The sequence below is a fragment of the Cervus elaphus genome, chromosome 23, assembly GCF_910594005.1.
Source record: "Cervus elaphus chromosome 23, mCerEla1.1, whole genome shotgun sequence".
Taxonomy (NCBI): Eukaryota; Metazoa; Chordata; class Mammalia; order Artiodactyla; family Cervidae; genus Cervus; species Cervus elaphus.
In genome coordinates, this window is record NC_057837.1 from 347,537 (window position 1) to 369,727 (window position 22,191).

General features: G+C 40.8%; 1 protein-coding gene across 2 annotated transcripts in view; it reads left to right on the forward strand.

Moving 5' to 3' along the window:
• The window catches only part of LOC122681553 (ankyrin repeat domain-containing protein 26-like), a 63,249-nt gene that overhangs the window by 32,042 nt on the left and 9,016 nt on the right, over positions 1–22,191 (forward strand). For both annotated transcript variants that reach the window (XM_043883763.1, XM_043883764.1), the window contains 9 exons: positions 3,050–3,164; positions 3,327–3,500; positions 7,863–7,969; positions 9,482–9,619; positions 10,876–10,943; positions 13,459–13,492; positions 14,605–14,674; positions 20,144–20,204; positions 20,297–20,493. In XM_043883763.1, coding sequence (XP_043739698.1) covers positions 3,159–3,164; positions 3,327–3,500; positions 7,863–7,969; positions 9,482–9,619; positions 10,876–10,943; positions 13,459–13,492; positions 14,605–14,674; positions 20,144–20,204; positions 20,297–20,493 — 855 coding nt within the window. In that variant the 5' untranslated portion in view covers positions 3,050–3,158. The remainder of the gene's footprint in view (positions 1–3,049; positions 3,165–3,326; positions 3,501–7,862; positions 7,970–9,481; positions 9,620–10,875; positions 10,944–13,458; positions 13,493–14,604; positions 14,675–20,143; positions 20,205–20,296; positions 20,494–22,191) is intronic.

Sequence of the window (22,191 nt, forward strand, 5' to 3'; positions counted from 1 at the left end):
GGTTTATTGATATTGTTTGTTTCTTTCAAAAAATGCATTTCCAGTTCTTGCACATGCACACTGGGCATTCTGGCACACGGGCAATGTGTTTAGAGGCGTCACTTAGCGACGATCATTCTGGGATGCAAGATTCCAAACCGTTGAGCTTCCCAGCTGGGAGGCTGTGGCGGGACGGCTCTGGCTTACCTCTAGTGCTCGTGTTGGGTTTAGGGGACCGCGAAGAGCCGAGGGGGAGTTGAGGTGTGTTTGGAGCCTGTAGGCTCTGCGATGAAGAAGCTTTTTGGCTTCAGGAGTAAGAAGGGCGTGTCACCCTTTGGCTCCTCCATCAGCCTGGGGAGAGACAGAGGTCATCATAAAACCAGCTTCCAGCCCTGGTACCACATCCGAGACAAGGACCTCCGAAAGATTCACAAAGCTGCCAGCGTAGGCAACGTAGCTAAAGTGCAGCAGGTCCTGTTGCTTGGAGAGAATGCCTTGAACGAGAAGGACAAGAGGAACAGGTAAGCGGGGAGGAAGGGCCTGGCAGGGGTCCCTCCTGTGAGTTTCCCCTCCAAAGCTCACAGACACCTTTGTTGGATCCAGCGCCCCACAGACTTGATAGGCTGCAAAAGCCTTAGTTACTTTCGGACCTGCTAATAATTCCCCTCATAGGGCACTTTACTGGTCGTTTTAAAGTTATTTAACTGAACGTCAGTAATCACAGAACTGAAATAAAACATGAATAGCATCTTTTTTTCCTTCTTCCTCTTCCTCCTCTTCATTTGTTGTTATGCATGCATTAACATGATCTCCTCTTGAGTAAGAGCTCTCAAGTTCTATAGCCCTCAAGAAATCTTCTGGAACTCCCTAGCTCTCACATTGTTTTTCTCTTGTGATTTATGAAAACTCTTCTTCCCATTGATCATCCATTGTGGATATTGGCAGTGGACAGATTTTTGATGTTGTCGGCATCTTATTTTTAATGTACACATTTTTATACCATAATGTTACATATTACAGAAAACTGCATAGTGAGAAAATAATCTCCATGGCAGGTCAACTTCTGGATTAAAAATTCTTCAGATACAATGCAATATCTGTTTTATATCAGTGTACACTTCTGTGTATATGTTCCTTGCTGAAGGACCTTAGAAGACAGCTTTGAAGTAGGAAGCTGGCTGTGTCCTTGAAGAGGAGGACATTTTCCTAGGGTATATGGTCTTTCCATGTTTAAACTAAAGAAACAGATCGTGGTTTTAAAGATTTGGGGTTAGACATGCTGTCTTTAATTGTTGTGATGAAATTAAAAGTTTTGTGTAGGAGGCAAAGATTTGCCCTTTTAGATATCAAAATTTGCTGGATGACATTTTCTATCAGAAAAGATAAATTATGTGTAGATGGTGTAGAAATAACCTGGTAACTATTTAGATAAAAGTAACTAGATTTTTTTATCTCACCAAAAAGTTTCAAATGGAGTATGGATCAAAAATTTTAAACACAGAGTGAGAAAAGTACCAGAAGACAACTGAAATTCCTATTTATACATTTTTTGCATACTGACAAAGACCTTCTTTTTTTTCTAGTTCTACTGGTTATTAACCTTAATATTTTTTTAATTAGATGGTAATTGCTTTCCAATGTTGTGTTGGTTTCTGCTGTACAACATCATAAATCGGTTGGGAATATACATATATCCCACCCCAAGGACCTTTCTAAGAGTGATTTCAAAGGCAAGAATTGTGGAGTTTCCTGGGTTTCGGCACCAAAAAAGAAAAAGAAGAAAACCAGAAATCTGAAAGTTGATTTAGCAAACCCCCCAAATTTAAAAATGTCTGTAGAGCAAGCTGTCTGTAGGGAAGTCGGATGAGCAGACAGGGCTTGTCTTTCTGGCATTCGTAGGAATGTGGCACAGATAAAAATAATTTGTCACTTTCAATTTAACTTAGAATTTTTTGTGAGGAATGGTATCCCGTGACAACTTTCAGCCTTTTCAGAAGTCAAGGGAATCTTGGGAATTTCCTGGCCGTCCAGTGGTTAAGACTCACTGCTCTGGGCCCAGGGTTCGATCTCTGGTGAGGGAACTAAAATCATGCAAGCTACAAGGATATATTGTCCAACATGGGAAATATGGTTAATATTTTATAGTCACTTTAAATGCGGTGTAACTGTTCACAGTTGGGGATCACTGTGTTGTGCACCTGTATTATATAATAATATATAACATGCATCATCTCTAAAGAAACTTAGACGAAAACCCCTCATGGTGATTAGACAACCGGAAAGACGAGAAATGAACAAACAAAAATGCTACAATTTACGGTTGTAATGTCTGTGAATTATAAATTATATTCCAATGTCAGAGACGTTAAAATGTGAGAAAATGAGCATATTAGAATCATTGAAGTACAGTGTTGTCTCTAATCCTCTAAACATATCTGCAAAGGAGGCGTACTGTCCTTTGACTTCATTCAGATGTTGTCCTTGTAAGATAGTAGTAGTAGTAGTAAGTATGATAATATAATCTAACAATTACTAGCTGTTATCTGTGCCAGGAACAGTTCTAAACCCTGTGCATGGGTCTCATTTAAGCATCGCAGTGCTGTCCTGTGAGATAACCACTCCTCTCTCTCCATTTTGTTGGTGAGGAAATTGAGGTACAGAGAGGGTGAGCGACAGCTAATAAGTGACAAAGTCAAATTTAAACTCCAGTTGAGCTGAATCTCAAGGTCTCGCGCATTCTATTCAAGTAGCCTGTTCTTTCATTACTGTGTAAGAGGAGCTAAACCCACTCCAGTGTTCTCGCCTGGAGAATCCCAGGGACGGCGGAGCCTGGTGGGCTGCCGTCTATGGGGTCGCACAGAACTGGACCCGACTGAAGCGACTTAGCAGCAGTAGCGGCAACAAGAGGAGCTAAACAAATAATATCCTGCTCTTTCTCCAGAAGAAAGTGAAATATTTGTTCTAGAGGGATACGAGTACTATGCTGTTGAGTGTTTTCAATCACACCAAGAGTTGTTTGTTCTGAAACAGTTACACTACATTTTCCTAAGAACTTGTCTTGCTTTCGTAGGACTGCGCTCCACTTGGCCTGTGCCAATGGCCATCCCGCGGTGGTGGCCCTCCTCCTGGAGAGAAGATGCCTGCTTGACCTCCGTGACAGTGAAAACAGGACCGCGCTGATGAAGGTACGGGGCAGCGAGCCGTGTCCACATGAGACGGGTGTGATTTAACCACTGAGACTAACAATGAGTTGATCTCGTTGAAATAGAGGGAACTGGTGAACTTGTGGGCTATTTCCTTTGAATTCCTAGAACTCACACTCTTGTTTCTTGGCACAACGCTGACAGGCCGTAGAATGCCAAGAGGAGGAGTGCGCGACTCTCCTGCTGGAGCACGGCGCCGACCCGAACCTCACGGATGCCAATGGCAACACCGCGCTCCACCACGCTGTCTTTTGCCAGAATATATCACTCGCAGCAAAGCTGCTTTCCTATGACGCCAATATAGAAGCCAGGAACGAGGTATAGCTCAACTAACTTTATTGACAACATATTGGCAAAGCATTTTTCTAAACTGTAGTGTTTTTTTGATAACAGGATGTAAATAGGTAGACTGAGTAGTGTCCAGCAGGCCCTGTTACCATGGAAACAACTCCAAAGCCAAGTCAGGGGTTGGGCGGAACATGTCAGAGCCCACAGAAAGGGCAACGCTGTCTCTCTCAGCCACCTTCTACCCCAGAAGGAAGATTTTCCCACTAGAAAGTGCTCAGGAATGGGTGGTAGGCTCAAGTCCTACAAAGAATGAAGGCCTGGGGAGAGTGAAGTGACGTGGTGGGTGGCTGCTTCCAGGGGCTCAGGGAATGGGCACAGCTGCTGGGGGAGGGATGGGGGTAGGAGGAAGGAGAACCAGTGCCCAGCAGGGGGAGCTGGGGGGTGCAAGTGGGCCAGGGAGGCAGCAGGCCTGGAGCCCTGAGCCCTCCAGGACCCCTGTTCTGAGATCCGGTGAAGTGGGTCAGGTCACGTTTGACACCAGCCAGGGCGTTCACTTGTGCTGGTGACCACTTGGTTCGCCAGGTGCACACCTCGGGTCTCCCACACTCAGCCCTGGGGGGCTGCTCGGCGGGGCTGCAGCTGAGTGTGGGGAGCTGGTGGTGGTGAAGCTGCCCCTCCTGCTCTTTCTCCTGTGGCTACAGCCCCGCCAGGAGCTGCAGAGAGAGCTCCCCACTCTCACAGCTGGGTGCAGTTTCCCTTGTTTGGAAGCTCCAGCCTTCCCTGAGTGAAAATATTTTGAAAGCACTTGATTGTCTAAGATGTCACTTTAAATCACGATATTGCTCAAGAAGCATTAGAGGGCAAAGGGTTCTTTTTTGTGTTTATGGCAGATATCTGTGATAACACAGCAATTGTTAAAGGTAAAACTTTTTCCAAGTATTTTTCCCTTACTGAAAAAAAAATTTTTTTCTAATTAGTCTAAAATAACACAGTAATGCAAAATTTGCCTAGGAGAAGTAGACTTTGTCTTAAAACTCAAACAAGCATTTGACAACATAATAGAAATGTTGCTGTTGTTAACACATTCCAATTTTATGAAGAAATGATTTATATAAAAATGATTTCTCTCTCATTGCCCAAGGCTTCAGAGGCTAAAAGGAAAGGAAAAGGAGCGAGCAGCTGAAAAACACAGATCAGGCTGGAATTTTGGCAGTTGGGGAAATGCCAAGAAGAGGGTTTTTTTTTTTTTTTTTTAAATGTGTATTTGGCTGTGCTAGGTCTTAGTTTCAGCATGCAGGGTCTAGTTCCCTGACCGGGGATCGAACCCAGACCCCCTACACTGTGAGCGCTGAGACCCAGCCATTGAACCACCACAGAAGTCCTGAGGTTTTGGTTTTGTTGTTTTCCCCCTTCAGTTTATATATTTTGGTAAGGTGCCTTTCAATTTCAGGTATAATAGTTGTTATTTTGAGAAAGAGATTGAATGAGTTGGAGACTTGCCTAGGTATCAGTTTTAGGAAGACTCTGCAGAAATCAGATCAGCAGTGAAAAGGTGGTGATTAAGTGGGAAAGAAGAGAGAAGAACAAATATTGAACAGAAATATTATCCTATTCTGGCAGAAACAGCCAGTTAGATAAGAGTCTAGACTCTGCTTTCAATCTAGAAGGTCTTGATGGAAAGGAAGGGGTTTATAAACAGTGAGATCAGGTTGCCTTTTGTGTTTATTAGTCCCTGTTCTACCATTATTTACCCAGGAAAATTTAATTCTGTTTTGATGACTCTTGCCTCTTACACTTTTCTTTTCTCTTCAAATCCTCAAGTAAGAGAAGGGATTGGCCATGTGGGTTAGAGATGAGACTGGAATGTTTGCTGGGCTAATTCTCAGCTAGATTGTACTGGTGAAAACCACAATCCGTTGGGAAAGTTTATAAAAAAATTTACAAACCTAGGCTGTTCCCTGAAGATTTTGATGGAATAAATCGAGAAAGGCCTGGACTTGTGTATTTAGAAATATTTCCTTGAGATTCTGATAGGATCCTTGGTGAAGAACTATGGAGTGATTAAGTATAATTTCTAGTGCACCTATCTCAAAAACAAGTAATCTATAGAAGAGTTGGAGTTTGGCCAATGCTAGCTACTTCCATCAGCTCCCTCCTTTGCAGCAATATTAGCCTGACTTTTTCCTCTGCCTCTGTGATTGAGAAGTTAAAAGGAACATTTTTGGCAATATCTATTGGCTTGAGTGATATAACTCCTTTTTCTTCCAACCACTAATTATTCAGTGACACTCCAAGAGTCTTTAGAGATTTGCTCATGGCCAAGTCACTTCATCTGTAGAGTCTGACCCTTTAAGAATTTTATACCTTCTGTTACCAACCAGGTCATTAGGTCAACAGATGTTTGTTACCAGCAGGGTTTTTCTGACTGCGGTAACAGTAATTCATGAGCCTTCTTTTGGTGTCAGCAGGACAGACTCTTGCAGTGTGTCTGTTAGATTTGCTGAGCCCTGGCATAAGCGAGAGGACAGCTTTAAACATCAAAACCCATGAAGTTAGTCCAGATGGGGATTGTTTGAATCATTTAGTTTCAGCAGTCTTAGGAACTCACTAACCATTTGGTTAATAATCTGGGAGAATTCTAGAAAGAGATTGTAGTTTTAACAAGCAGTGGAAACATTCTTCAAGTGGGAATTTTGAGTCTTGTTTTTTAAATTTATTTTAATAAAAGTATGAGTCAATAGCAATTTTTATTACATATTGAGACCCACTTTTCTTGTGAAACACATGATACTCAAGAAAGGAAAGCTTTCACATACAAATATTTGCTTTATACCCACCTGTTTGGAAACAGCAAAATGTAAAAGCACAAATGGGCTACAGACCAAATGTGGTCCTTGGTTATGTTTAGCTTACCTACCTCCACAAGCTGAGTCAACATTTAAAATTTAGCAAACTCATGCTGATGTCTGCATTTCAGGCTTCTCAGAGACCCAAATCTGGTCCCCCTTGAGCCCATTCTACTGTTTGGTCTGCATGTGGAGGCCTCCCCTTCTGTATGGGGCGTGTGTTTGCGGGTTTGCCAGCCTCACCTGGCTTTTTCACTTAGGTCACCAGGTTTCCCCCTCCATAAGCATTTGAGTTTCCAATTCTTGATTTATAGTTTATTTTGATAACTATTTCGAAGTTTTAAAGACAGTCTAATTAATCTATAATTGATTCCATATTTTAAAAGAATCTCTTAAGGGTGGGATTGAATTTTTCAAATTAGAATTTTTAAGTTGGTTGTGGCGGTTTCACCCTGAATGAGTCTCCCAGACACACAGGATTATGAGAGAGAGCGTGGGGAGAGTTCACGGAAGAGCAACTCCCCGAGAAAATGCTGAGTGCATATTTATTGGTAACTTACCTTGAAATCCTTCACTAAGAGCCGTAAATCAAGACAGAGACCAGAACTCTGGGATTAAGGAAGCTTCTCCCTGGAGGTCTGGAGGTCATCACATGAGAGCCGTCAAGAAAGGTCTTTGAAGATAAGCGGTGTTGTTCTGCATGAAACCGCATCTAGCTAATGCTGACCTGTCAGTTTAACTTAAGGGCGGGGGAAGGAACAAGCAAAGGAGAATGAATAAGATTAAATTTCAAGAGACTTTGCTGAGAAAGCCGAGAAACATGGTGCCCACAGTTGGTTTTTGTGGAAGAAAAGAAAACAACCTTTCTCTTTGCATGTTCATGTAGAGGATAACATTCCCATTGGAATGTCTGTAAACCTCATGAGGTTACTCTTGGCCATCCTTGGATAGGTTATGCATGCTACAGATAAGATGATGTATTCCTGCCTCAGCATTGTTCCTAAAATATGCAGCTATGAAATCAAGTAGCTAATTGATTCTCTCTGGAGGAGTGTTGAGACTAGTAATAGAGCAAGTAAATACTGCAATATTCCTGATAGATACTATGATAGAAGCAAAGATCCTTGGAACCAGTAAATGTTGAAAGTGAGTTTTAGAGAATGACTCTGTGGTTCATCTTTGGAAGAGGGAGAGGAGGAGCATTTTATTCTTTCCCTTTTCAAAAGACGTATTTGGCTGCACTGGGTCTAGTTGTGGCAGGTGGGATCTTGAGTTTCGGCACTTGGGCTCTAGTTCCCTGACCAGGGATGGAACCTGGACCCCCTGCTTGGGAGCTCAAATCTTAGCCCCTGGGCCCCCAGGGAAGGCCAGGAGGAGGAGCATCTTGAAGAGATAGAAGGTGCGCCGGGGGAAGAGGAGGAGGGGCTCCCGTTTATTTGCTTTCTGAATTATATGTTTAAGTTCAGAGAATCTATTGCATGATTTTCAGTTCAGTTTAGAAATAGGTTAACTGGGTACATTCGAAATGGTTTTTCCTGTTTTACAGGATGACCTCACACCACTATTATTGGCCATAAGTGAAAGGAAACAGCAAATGGTGGAATTTTTAGTAAAGAAAGAAGCAAATGTACACGCGGTTGATAAGATGAAAAGGTACAGTTGTTCTTTTTCTTTTTAAAAACCTTAGTGCTGTTCTTGGGTGCTAACATCAAGATAAAGATTAAATTAATAAGGTTTCATTTCTGATCAACACTTCATCAGTTGGGTAGAAAACCAATTATTCTGACTGGGAGTCGTGAAAAACTATATAGCAGAGATATATAGCAGGATTCATATTCCTTTATAATACTGAGTGATGTCATATGCAACCTGTTCTTTTTTCTGGTTGATCTTGTAGGAGCTGAGGGATTTCATACTAGTTTCATTAGCTTTATACAATATGGATTCTGCTTTTTAGTTTACCTTATGACAGTATCGAATTTCTTAATTCTTTTATAATGATTGTTTAACCTCTACTTCGTGTATATTTTTCCTTAAAAGATGCATACTAAACATAAAGGACTTGATTTTGTCTTTTGGGTGACTCTTTGCTTTCAATTACTTTCTTTGAAAAATACTGATGTTATTAGATTGCAGAAGAGTCCTTCACAGTTTAGTGACTAAACAACAAGAAAAAGTGGTTAGTAATCACTGTCACCAGATACTGTGGGCTCATCAGTTTTTATCCCTTTTTATTTCTAGTACATTTCGATGTTTTCATTTTAAGTGAAGGTAGAAGGAAGAATGATAGGTTTAATTGGATAAACAGTTGCTTCAACAAAGATAAGTCAGAGGTGGATGATACAGATGAAAATGATGGGCTTTAGATTCAGACTGGGTTCAGCTCCTAGCTTTCCTCCCTATTAGGGTTATGACCTTGGGCACATTACTTATCATCAGCAAATAAGTTTCCTGATACAAAAGGGCAAATAGTAATGCGCCCTTCAAAGGTGGCTGTGCGTATACATAGTATTTCATTTAGTGAAGAGCACATGCTTGTCCACATCATTAAGTGCCACGGTTTTTTTATTTGGAAATTTTTATTTCCATTATTGTTAATATTTTTGTTTTAAGCCAACAAATAGCCTTTGCTTAACCCACCCTCTAGCTGATTTTGAAGCATAATATATCAGACTAAGGAGGAAATGGGGGATTCGTTCCTTAAATAGTCACCTGCCTCAGATAAGTGACCTCAGCACAGTTTCTTGTCCATCAAGGACTTTGATATTATTTTTGAAAAGCATTTATTTATTTGACTGCGTGGGGTCTTAGTCGTGGGAACTCTCAGTTGCAGCATGTGGGATGAAGTTCCCTGTCCAGGGATGGAACCTGGGCCCCCTGCCTTGGGAGCCTGGAGTCACAGCCCCTGGTCCACCAGGAAAGTCCCCATCAGGGACTTCTGAAATACTAAGTGCCGCTATGTGCCATCACAGTGGGACAGGAGGCTGCTTTTCCGTCGCTTCGTTTTAGCCTTGGAGGTCATTTACAAGGATGTACACTTGAGCGTGTAAATGGTCAGTTCTTCACGGGAGGGCAAGATGTTACCTTGGTAAAGCACATCAAACGAGCTGTTTCTGTGAGTTCACTCAGCTTCCTGAGGGTGACGTCGTCTCTCTGTTGTTGTAGAACCGCCCTCATCCTTGCTGTCAGTTACGAGTCTATGAGTGTCGTCAGCCTTCTCCTGCAGCGAGGTGCTGACGTCTTTTCTCAAGATGTCTTTGGACGGACTGCAGAAGAATATGCTGCTCTGAGTGGTTTTAATATGTAAGTGTCCACATTAAAATGCCCGTGATCACTAAACTGCCGCCAAAAAGAATTTTCACTGTCACTTGTTACATGACCAGTGAGAGTTTTCTGTTCGGTGCAGGCAGCTTCTATCCTGTGGGGCACCTTTCCTTAGGTCATAGGTTCCCTGTCATCCTTCCCAGAGTAGTGGGTGTCAGCTTGCCTGAGATTCCATAGTTACATGGAGGGTTGGCCCCCTCATGGGATCTGTTTCCTGCAATAATGAAAATCTTCCAAAGGATTTATCTGCCTCAACCGTAAACGTTTTCTGAGTCTGTCTCACCAGGAACCCATTCACCAGAACTCCTTAAATCTCAAGTAAGTTAGTTCAGAGAGGAATTCAGAGAGGTAAGCCCTGCCTGGGACTTGCCAGTATCCACTGTAAGAGTAGGGTTATGTCTTCCACGTGCATCAGAGATGAACATGGAGATTAAGCATCATTGTCAGAAAGATCTGCTGGTTGAGAGTTTGAGCAGGTAGAGAAGGGAGAGTAGTGGTCCAGGCCAGGTCTTGATTGTGATTAGTTTTCTGTGCTTGGTGTGATTAGCTGCAATAATGGGGGATAATTATGTTACCTAATGTAGTGAGTTCATATTTTATAAATAAATGTAGGTACAAATTATATAAGAGCTGAGATTCCCTAAATCACAAAGCACAGAGAACACTAATCACCATAATTAATAACAGTTTCCTGAGACCCTTGAATGCTAAACATATAAGAAAACACACATTGGTTTTACTTGGAATTCCAAAGTAGTTCCAACAATAACGTTCAAGAGCAAATTATTCCATTCTTTGACTGTTTCTGCAAGCATTTTGGGGATATATTATCTCATTACCTCCTCTTAATCCCCTTGTGAAATAAGGCAGTAAGATCCCAGTTGTGTAGAGGATGACTTTGAACTCAAGAGAAGCAATTCTCTCGGAACAAAGAGCAGTTGGTTACAGAGCTAGGATTTGCGAGTTGGAAAGAGTTTTCATATGCCAAGCTCAATCTAGTTAATCTGCTGAGCTCTATTGCCCTCAGTTCATGACTACTTCATCTTCCTTTTCTTTCTCCTTTAAATACATGCTAAATAAAACTTGGTGGAACTTAGAAACTTGAAATGTATGGGACAATTGTAGTTTTGATATTATCGCTGACATTGTCTGAAATAATCTAAGAATTTAACATAGTTGGTAGCTTTTTTTCCTATTAGTGTTAAAATATTATTTATCACATTTTTAACACATAGCATTTGCCAACTGATCTCTGAATATAAAGAAAAGAGGCCTAAAACTCCTCCCGAAAAGAGCAACCCAGGTACGTCATCTGATAATAATGAATTACTCTTGGTGATTCTACCATAGATAAAGTAGGAGTGAGGAAATTTCAATAATCAAAGAACTATGATAAAATTAGTGTAAATTGCATGTGTGTTGTTAAATGAATTTCTTAATAGTCTAGTCTTCAGAATTGTTAAAGAAGTTAATTGTAGGTAATTTAACATCAGAGACAGTATTGTCTGAAAAGCATTCCATGTGTTTAATTACAGCCCCTAAAATCCTGTATTAGATTTTTATGTACATTACAAAAAATGTTTAAGTTAGTATGATATATATTTCATCTGTAATCCTATTATAGCAAATTGACTTCTTATAAAAGTGGAGCTTTAATTTTTACAAATAGTTTGCATTTAGTGAATGAGTAGTTATTACTTACTGTGTAGTGATTGGTCTCATTAAAAAAGTTACCATCGTTTAAACTGGGAACCTCAACAGTCCCTTCCTGGTAGGATAAGAAGTGATAAACAAGAAGAGCTGCAGTGCTGAACCAGTGTGCAGCACACCAGGAAGAGATTACTTTCGGAAGATACCTTCCAATAGTACAGCTCAGAAAAGCGATGCCTAGTTGAGAAGCACCGGTTATTTTGCCTATTGTGTCAACAAGGTCTCTATTACCAATTTTATTCCTCACAGATCCAAAAAGAGTGAGATAGGTTGACTTCATTAGAACCAGATGTTTTCTTCTGTGTGTTGGATACTTGTCATGATAGTATAGTTTTGTAAGAACACCATGTTCTGTTGCCATTATTTAAAAGATGATCATAATAGATTTTCAAATAGATCAACTTGGGACTCCGCAGATTCTAATAAAAGAACCAACACACTTCACATGAGCAAAAACACCACCATGTCCCCTCGATGTGGCATCTAGCACATTGTACAAGCTGTCTGAGAACACCTTGAAACCTAGTTCACCTCTGTCTAATCAAAGGGGGCTTCCCAGGGGGCTCAGCAGTAAGGAATCCGCCTGCCAATGCCAGAGGTACGGGTTCCAGCCCTGGATCGGGAAGAGCTCCTGGAGAAGGAAATGGCAACCCACTCCAGTATTCTTGCCTGGGGAGTCCCATGGACAGAAGAGCCTGGTGAGCTACAGTCCATCGGGTCACAGAGAGGCAGACACGACTCAGTGGCTAAACAGCAAAAACATCCACCAAAGAACTTCTCTAGGTTGGTTTTACACGTTAGAGGAGATACAGAGATGACACAGAGTCTTGGTCTTCAGTATGCTCAGAATAGAATAGAGTTGTCCCTGGTTAATTGCTACAGTTTTTGAAACAGACTTTTCAAAGAAGACATTCTTGTTTATTTGTTTATTTGTTCACCAAAGAGATAACTTTCCAGTGTCTTTTGTGTCCTAAGCCTTGTTCTGATGTCACAGGGTGCAGACATGTAAAAGTCACTGCCCCTGCCCTCCAGGCTCGATGTTGCAGCGCTCCCCTCCCCGTGGAGTCACTGCACGTGAGTCATCCCTCCAGCATCAGATCATGGCGATACGCGTGAAACGTTGTCCAACAGCACCAGAGTCCATAGCTTCCTCTCTGCTTCCCTCCCTCCCCTTGTTCATCAGCTTAGGGTCTGATGACGAATGCCTTCCAAGCTGAAAAAGCATGATTTCTGCCAACCTTTGCCATATAATGGGGAGGACTGATGTAATGATAGCCCTCAGTAGAACACAGCACTGTTTGGACCATCCTGCTCTAGGTGGTCCAGATACTCTTGAACAATGGAAGGTGACAGTCTCAAGAGATTATCCTTTTCACATTTATTAGTATGTACACATAGATATTTAAAACATTAAAAATGCTCAGCCTCCGTGTACCCTGCAGCATGCTCACCACTACAAGTCCAGTCCCCATCCTCACCACCCAGTTGACCCCCTTTACCCATTTACCCTCCCCCACCTCCCTGTCAAGAGATTATCCTTGCTAAACCTGGAATCACTACATCTTTCATACTTCTCTTGCATTTGGCAAGAGGGCCAGGAAGACTTTGTTTCCTATGTTTTACCACGCTCTGAAGTTCGGCACCTGTAGACCACGCTTCCTTGTGATAGGGCATTTTCATCCTGAACTGAAGAGCCGGAGAATTTGTGTTATGTCCCAGCAAGACACCTGCAGGCTCTGTTCACTGCTCCAGGGGATGGAAGTCCAGAAATCCTGTGCTGTTCAAGTGTGCTATTGTCAGTTTATAGTACTGATTCTATTAACGGTGTAGTATCATTTTCTGTCAGTCTCCTAGAGGTTGGTTAGCATTATGGTCCTTGTATCAGCAGTTCTTTCTTTTTCTGTTCTGCCTTTGATGACCATGAAGGAGAGGAGTGGTTCTCAGGCATTAATGGCCCATGAGTATAGTACAATCACTGTTCCCTCTAGTGTGGTCTCCAGGTGTGGTTCCAAAGGAATACTTTTAAACAAAACATCAGTCTTGAGGTTTTAATAGTCTGTATTTTTCTTTTGTTGATTTAAAATGTGTCTTCCTTTTTTCTTCACTAGTGGATACGAGTTCTGAAGAAGACTCTTTAAGCAGGTAGGATTTGACGGATTTTTAAACTTGTATGTGTCACTAGGAGAACACACAGAGAAGAGAAGCTACTGTTTGCTGAGCGTCCTGCTCTGGGTCAGAGACTGCATCATGTGCGCAACGTCTGTGACCTCATGGAGTCACCAGAGCAGCGTCGTAAATCACTGTGTCCTGCTTTACTTAATCAGGCAACTGTGGTTCGGGGAGGTTGATGAATTGACCCATGATTCCAAGGTTAAAATGAGTTGACCTGTGATTTGACAGCTGGCCTGCCTGACTCCAGCATCCACTCTCGTGTCCCTCAGCAGAAATTGAGAAGTACCCGGGTAGCATATAAGTGAAACATATAAATTAGTTCTTTGACTTGTGTCCATTTTCAGTTTTAGACATTGCGGGGGACTCCTGTATCCCCTTTACAGTAAAGGGAGGAATGGGGCCTTCTCCATAAGTGATTCCCCTGCTGAAGGACCAAGACTGCCACTTTTGATGGACACAGATTAGTCTCTGAACCAGGGACAGACAATGGAGAAGGAACAGCATATCCTTCTGCTTTAAGTCATCAGGTTTATTCCACTTTGGGCAAACAAAAGTTATTTCAGTCCATCAATTAGATTTTCAGTTCAGCTATTAGGACTTGGTGAAAACATATTATTTTCAGGCTCTCCCAATATATTGGCTGTCAGTCTTTGTTAATGGAAACTAAGAATGAGTCTTCCCTAGATATGTCATAGGTTGGGAGAGATGGAAGCAGAAATAGGTAACTAACATCTCTTTTGGAGACTTCTCTAGGGGTGCAGTGGTTAAGATGGTTAATAAGACTTCTTCCAATGCCGGTGGTGTGCTTTCAATCTCCAGTCAGAGGAACTGAGATCCCACATGCCTTGGGATCAAAGAGCCAAAACATAAGACAGAAGCAACATGGCAACAAAGTCAATAAAGACTGTAAAAATGGTCCGCATCAAAATATCTTAAAAAAATTGCTTGAAAACAGAGGCCAAATTTTAATTATGTCAAGAAACTTCGTTTACTGCATAGATAGCCAAACTTTCATTTGCTTTTTTTCCCTTCATTTAAAGAAATGAACTCACTCATTTTTGTTGTATGTTTATGCTCTAAAGGTTTTCCAACAAACCTGGTGCTGACTCATGGCCTCCGTCAGATGATGAAGTCTTAGATTTTGAGACCAAGGTACAGTGCACTCCTGTGAAATCAGTTTCCGTACTCTGAATTTAGCTTCATGTAGTATTTACTCTTAACTTCAGCAATGGTGTCCCTCTCACTGTTTTATGTTTATAATGGAACGTTCTTCAGAGCAAACTACTTTATAGAAATATGACTGGTTGGTTTTTTTTTCTCATTTTTAACTTTGGTGAATAATGAAGGTGGGGTGAAGAAAACAATGGGCTGGAAAATAGAGTGACAGGAAAATTGTATTGGAAAAGCTTTCCCACAATGAAGGAACTATGAATTTTGGTCAAGGATAAAGACTCTTACTGTGAATTTTAAACCATAAGGACATGACTTTTGCAATACTCACAGTGCAATACTCAAGACAGTCAAGAATCTGCCTACAATGGTGGAGACCTGGGTTCGATCCCTGGGTTGGGAATATCCCCTGGAGAACAGCTACCCACTCCAGTATTCTGGCTTGGAGAATTCCATGGACCGTAGAGTCCATGGAGTTGCAAAGATTCTGACACGACTGATCGACTTTCACTTCATAGAAGCAGAGACTTTTAATAACCGCGAGATAAAACTTGGAACTCGGGAGTTTTTTTCTATTGTATTTTTAAAAAGACCTACCCCGTGTCCTGTGTCAGCGTCTAAACCTTCAGATTTCAGACCTTTTGTGTTATTGTGATTTAAGTGTTCATCTTAGAGCCCCGTGTCAGTGTAAGCTAGTGGGGTTCAGGAAACAGTTGTGCATCTCCTGGAGCATGTAGCATAGGTCTCGAGTGTAAGAACCGTGTTAATAGTTATTGAATGTGAATAAATGAAGAGACAAACGGTATCCTATGTAATGTGACAGGTAATGTAGTTCAGTTGTGTTATGTTGAGGAAGGGGGTCCTGCATAACAAGGAAATAAATAAGAAATATGTGAAAAGTGAAAGGTTACAGTATTTTTTTCAGTGTCCACTGGTTGTGAGATGAGAAATTTAGGTGAAAATTTTTGACCTTTTTTGCCCCATCTTGTGTTCCATTAAATGTTTCTTTTCAAGCCATACATTCTCCCCAGAATTTTGATTACCAGTTCTTTTTCCCAGTGAATAGTTAGGAATATTTCTTAATCAATTTTTCTCTCTCTCAACGAATACTTTACAACATTCAGGTAGTGATAGATGACCATGTGTGACTAATCAAATGACACTTTTTATAGTGGCAAAATTGAACTCTAATACGGTAGTATTTATAAACAAAAAGTTTTGGAGTAATACAGATTGCTATATTAGAGATATATTATGAACAAAAGCCTCTGTCTTAAGTATATGTTTTATAGACAACATATGTTGATATTTTCATAAAATTTGCAGAATATAGATGCGTAATTTATATATTAATAAAAGCATACAAAACAGAAGCTTTGTTCATAGTATATCCTTAAGAATACTGATGTATTACTGATCTATTGTATATACATTTTAAAAGTACATGTTTTTCCACAAGCCTTATTATGCTTATTTTATTCCCTTAAGTTTGTACTTGACTAGGAATGTCTCTCTCTGGTTTCTTTTCCTCCCCCACCTTTTTTGCTGCTTTTTTTTTTTTTACTGTTAACCTAATTTTTCCTTGCAGAATACTTTCCTTCAGTGTCTATTCTTTAAGTCCATCTCTCTCTGCCTCTGTTGTGAACATTTTTGATCGTGGCTTTCTGTTTAGTGTGTTTGTGGCTTTCATTCACGATCATTTCCCTACAGGTTTACTCTTGCTCTTTCTCCCTGTTTCTTCGAAGGAGCCGAATTGAAACAATCATTTGCCTTTAGCTGTTCAACAAACAGAAGGAGCTTATCCTGTTTGTACTTGTAACCTATCTAAATAAGGTTCTACTTACAGTCTAAACTTTCATATTTCCCTTCCCAAGGGATAATTCATACATGTAGAAATCATGCAAGCAAATTTCAGAATATAGCGATTAATTTAAATGTCTTGGTTCTTCAGTAGTGCTCTAAACTCCCAGGGATATTTTTTTTTTTTTCTAGAACATTTTGGTAGAGAAAATAATCTGGTGGGTGTCGTAGTATTTGTAGAGCAGTCAATTGGGGTAAGGAGAGGAACATCTGGGGTTTCTGATGTCATCTGTCATAATGCTTACCCCATGAGAAGGTTCAGTTGAGTCGCTCAGTCGTATCTGACTCTTTGCGACCCCATGAATCGCAGCACGCCAGGCCTCCCTGTCCATCACCAACTCCTGGAGTTTACTCAGATTCACGTCCATCGAGTCAGTGATGCCATCCAACCATCTCATCTTCTGTCGTCCCCTTCTCCTCCTGCCCCCAATCCTTCCCAGCATCAGGGTCTTTTCCAGTGAGTCAAGGCTTCGCATGAGGTGGCCAAAGTATTGGAGTTTCAGCTTCAGCATCAGTCCTTCCAATGAAAACCCAGAGCTGATCTCCTTCAGGATGGGCTGGTTGGATCTCCTTGCAGTCCAAGGGACTCTCAAGAGTCTTCTCCAACATCACAGTTCAAAAGCATCAATTTTTCGGTGCTCAGCTTTCTTCACAGTCCACCTCTCACATCCATACATGATCACTGGAAAAAGCATAGCCTTGACTTAGATGGACCTTTGTTGGTAAAGTAGTGTCTCTGCTTTTATATATGCTATCTAGGTGGGTCATAACTTTCCTTCCAAGGAGTAAGCGTCTTTTCATTTCATGGCTGCAGTCAGCATCTGCAGTGATTTTGGAGACCAGAAAAATAAAGTCTGACACTGCTCCCACTGTTTCCCCGTCTATTTCCCATGAAGTGATGGGACCAGATGCCATGATCTTCATTTTCTGAATTTTTGCACTCTCCTCTTTGACTTTCATCAAGAGGCTTTTTAGTTCCTCTTCACTTTCTGTAAGAAGGGTGGTGTCATCTGCATATCTGAGGTTATTGATATTTCTTCCAGCAATCTTGAGTCCAGCTTGTGCTTCTTCCAGCCCAGCATTTCTCATGATATACTCTGCATTTAAGTTCAATAAGCAGGGTGACGGTGTACAGTCTTGATGTACTCCTTTTCCTATTTGGAACCACTCTGTTGTTCCGTGTCCAGTTCTAACTGTTGCTTCCTGACCTGTGTATAGGTTTCTCAAGAGGTAGGTCAGGTAGTCTGGTATTCCCATCTCTTTCAGAATTTTCCACAGTTTATTGTGATCCACACAGTCAAAGGCTTTGGCATAGTCAATAAAGCAGAAATAGATGTTTTTTCTGGAACTCTCTTGCTTTTTCTATGATCCAGCCGATGTTGGCAATTTGATCTCTGGTTCCTCTGCCTTTTCTAAAACCAGCTTGAACATCTGGAAGTTCACCGTTCACGTATTGCTGAAGCCTTGCTTGGAGAATTTTGAGCATTACTTTATTAGTGTGTGAGATGAGTGCAATTGTTTGAGCATTCTTTGGGATTGGAATGAAAACTGACCTTTTCCAGTCCTGTGGCCACTGCTGAGTTTTCCAAATTTGCTGGCGTATTGAGTGCGGCCCTTTCACAGCATCATCTTTCAGGATTTGAAATAGGTCAAGTGCAATTCCATCACCTCCACTAGGTTTGTTCATAGTGATGCTTTCTAAGGCCCACCTGACTTCACATTCCAGGATGTCTGGTTCCAAGTGAGAAATCACACCATCGTGATTATCTGGGTCGTGAAGATCTTTTCTGTACATTCCTTCTGTGTATTCTTGCCATCTCTTCTGAATATCTTCTGCTTCTGTTAGGTCCATACCATTTCTGTCCTTTATCGAACCCATCTTTGCATGAAATGTTCCCTTGGTATCTCTAATTTTGTTGAAGAGATCTCTAGTCTTTCCCATTCTGTTGTTTTCCTCTATTTCTTTGCATTGATTGCTGAGGAAGGCTTTCTTATCTCTCCTTACTGTTCTTTGGAACTCTGCATTCAAATAGGACTATCTTTCCTTTTCTCCTTTGCTTTTCGCTTCTCTTCTTTTCACAGTTATTTGTAAGGCCTCCTCAGACAGCCATTTTTCTTTTTTGCATTTCTTTCCTATGGGGATATTCTTGATCCCTGCCTCATGTACAACAGTCTGCTATCCATGGTTCATCAGGCACTCTGTCTAGTCCCTTAAGTCTATTTCTCACTTCCACTGTATAGTCATACGGGATTTGATTTAGGTGATACCTGAGTGGCCTAGTGGTTTTCCCTACTTTCTCCAATTTAAGTCTGAATTTGGCCATAAGGAGTTCATGATCTGAGCCACAGTTAGCTGCCGGTCTTGTTTTTGCTGACTGTGTAGAGATTCTCCATCTTTGGCTGCAAAGAATATAATCAGTCTGATTTCGGTGTTGACCATCTGGTGATGTCCATGTGTGGAGTCTTCTCTTGTGTTGTTGGAAGAGGGTGTTTGCTATAACCAGTGTGTTCTCTTGGCAAAACTCTGTTAGCCTTTGCCCCGCTTCATTCCATACCTCAAGGCCAAATTTGCCCGTTACTCCAGGTGTTTCTTGACTTCCTACTTTTGGATTCCAATCCCCTATAATGAAAAGGACGTCTTTTTTGGGAGTTAGTTCTAAAAGGTCTTGTAGGTCTTCATAGAACCATTCAACTTCAGCTTCTTCAGCGTTACTGGTTGGGGCATAGGCTTGGATTACCATGATATTAAATGGTTTGCCTTGGAAGCGAACAGAGATCATTCTGTCATTTTTGAGATTGCATCCAAGTCCTGCATTTGGGACTCTTTTGTTGACCATGATGGCCACTCCATTTCTTCTAAGGGATTCCTGCCCACAGTAGTAGACAGAATGGTCATCTGAGTTAAATTCACCCATTCCCGTCCATTTTAGTTCGCTGATTCCTAGAATGTCAACATTCACTTTTGCCATCTCCTGTTTGACCACTTCCAATTTGCCTTGATTCATGGACCTAACATTCCATGGACCTAACAAAACATGCAGTATTGTTCTTTACAGCATCGGACCTTGCTTCTATCACCAGTCACATCCACAACTGGGTCTTGTTTTGCTTTGGCTCCATCCCTTCATTCTTTCTGGAGTTATTTCTCCACTGATCTCCAGTAACAGATTGGGCACCTATTGACCTGGGGAGTTCCTCTTCCAGTATCCTATCATTTTGCCTTTTCATACTGTTTGTGGGGTTCTCAAGGCGAGAATACTGAAGTGGCTTGCCATTTCCTTCTCCAGTGGACCACATACTGTCAGACGTCTCCACCATGACCCATCCGTCTTGGGTGGCCCCACACGGCATGGCTCAGTTTCATTGAGTTAAACAATGGTCCTGTGATCAGATTGGCTAGTTTTCTGTGATTATGGTTTCAGTGTGCCTGCAGGTTAGTCAGTGGCCGAACTGGGATCTGAATCCACATCTGAATGACTCCAGAGCCTGTGCTCTTTGTGTTAGATCATATAGTAATGGGGGGTGGGGGATTATAATTCTTTTATTCAAGTTGATACTTGTTATGCTTCAAGCTCTTATTTTCTTCTCCAGCATGTCCCGAAACCAAACTTAGCAAAGCTACTGAAGGCTTTTCAGCAATCCAAGAGAAACGGTAAGTTATTTGAAGACTGTCCTCCTGGTGTTATTCACTGATTTGCAATTACACAGGTTCTCATGTACTCTCCCCTGTTTTTACTGTATTAGAAGCAGAATGTGGTATTGTGAGACGGGACAGTCCCACCTCCTCTGAGAACAATAATTCTGATAGTGAAATTGAAGACGTGCTTGAAACCTTTCCCAAACCATCACCTGGAGTCCAGGGCTTCCCTCATCCTGCCTTTCCAAGGCCTGATCCTCTTCCAAAACCACTCAAGACTCTAGCAGGCCTTGGTCTTGCACAGGTAAGTTGTGTTGCTTTTAACTCTCGTTTTCCCCTGTACTTTCCCACACACCATTCCCTTGATCCTTATGATGAGCAAAAGGATTCCACCGTGGAAAGGGAAGGCTTCAAAGTCACGATACAAAATGATGTGATAATAAGAGCAATATATCTGCTTGATTCAGATTTATAAATGTTGGCATACTAAGTATGCCATTTAGAAAGAAAAGAATTACAAAGCAATTAGGAAAAACAGCTAGATGAATCTGAAGATGGGGAGGGCGATGAAGGGGAAGAATTCATTTAAGAAGGATAAAATGAATATGAGATGGAATGAAGGTCAAGATGAAACAGATTATTTTACAAACACAACACAAATGGTGAGGGTAAGTCAGATGAGGTACTCTATATTATAAATATGAGATGAATTATTTCAAATTCAACTTAGGAGAGAGTGAGGTCGTGAAAACTCAATAGTTAGACTCTTCTGAATGACATATAGCTGAGTTATATGAAGAACTGAAAGAAAATTTGATCCTTAGCTTTTTTGGTTGTTGTTTTCGAGGTTGGTGGTGGTTTTTGTTTTTTTTTTCTTTAATTGAAGTGTAGTCATTTACAATACTGTGTTAGTTTCAGGTGTATTATGAATGAAGAGTTTGTGGCCCTTCCGTTTCTTGTGGTTACTAACTTACTGTTTGATACATACTTAATGTACTTAACTAATTTATCTTACTGTTTGGTATAGTCTTGGTGGAGGTTTTGGATCTTTTTGAAAAATAAAGAGGATATAAGTAAGCATTTTATCTTCTCTTTTACTAAACTTATAATTATATAAATGAGATTCTTATACTCTCTTCATGACATAAGAAAATTTTAAACTGCAACAGTCTTAACGAAAAAAATGTAGACTTCCCCCCTCCCCAACCCCACCCCCCGCCTCCGGAGAGATTCTGTGATTTATCTTTTCCTAATATCTGTAAGTAATGGGCAATTACACATATTAAATGAATGAAATCACAGTTCATGATTTTTTTCTTATGTAGACTACATGTTATAAAATCATAAGGAAAGAAGAATTACCAACAGTTTGTAAAATTGTCTCAGAAAAGATAATTTTTTTACTTTGTAAAATATCTCTAGTAATATGTATATTCCATTTTAAGAATTTTATTAAACAATAAAATTTTAAGATGTTTTTTCTAAGAAGTTATTTTTAAGCTAACTTTTATTTTTAAGAAGTTTATTTTTTAGAAACTTTATTAGCTTCAGTATTTATAGGCGTTAAATTAGCATGTCAGTTCTTTGTTACACATGTTAAACAAAAATGCGAATTCTTCCATATCTAAAACTCAGTCATTGTGGTTACTTGATTTTTTTCAGCTCATTTGTTCTTTCCTGATGTGAATATTGAATCCTGCTTGATAATCATAGATGTATTTGACAACTTTGAAATCTCCAACTTGGATAATCATAGCTTAAGTACTTTTTTATATCTAGATTGTTCCTTCAATCTTTATCTGCCATCTCAGAAGGCATAGATGGAAAATTAGAGCCGTTAGTGTGCTGTTTACAGGGAAAAAAGAAGAAAACAGTAAAGAATCTGCCTGCAATGCAGGAGACCCAGGTTTGATCCCTGGGTTGGGAAGAGCCCCCGGAGAAAGTGAAAGTGGAAGTCAGGTCTTCTGCATTGTGGGCAGATTCTTTACCAGCTGAGCCACAA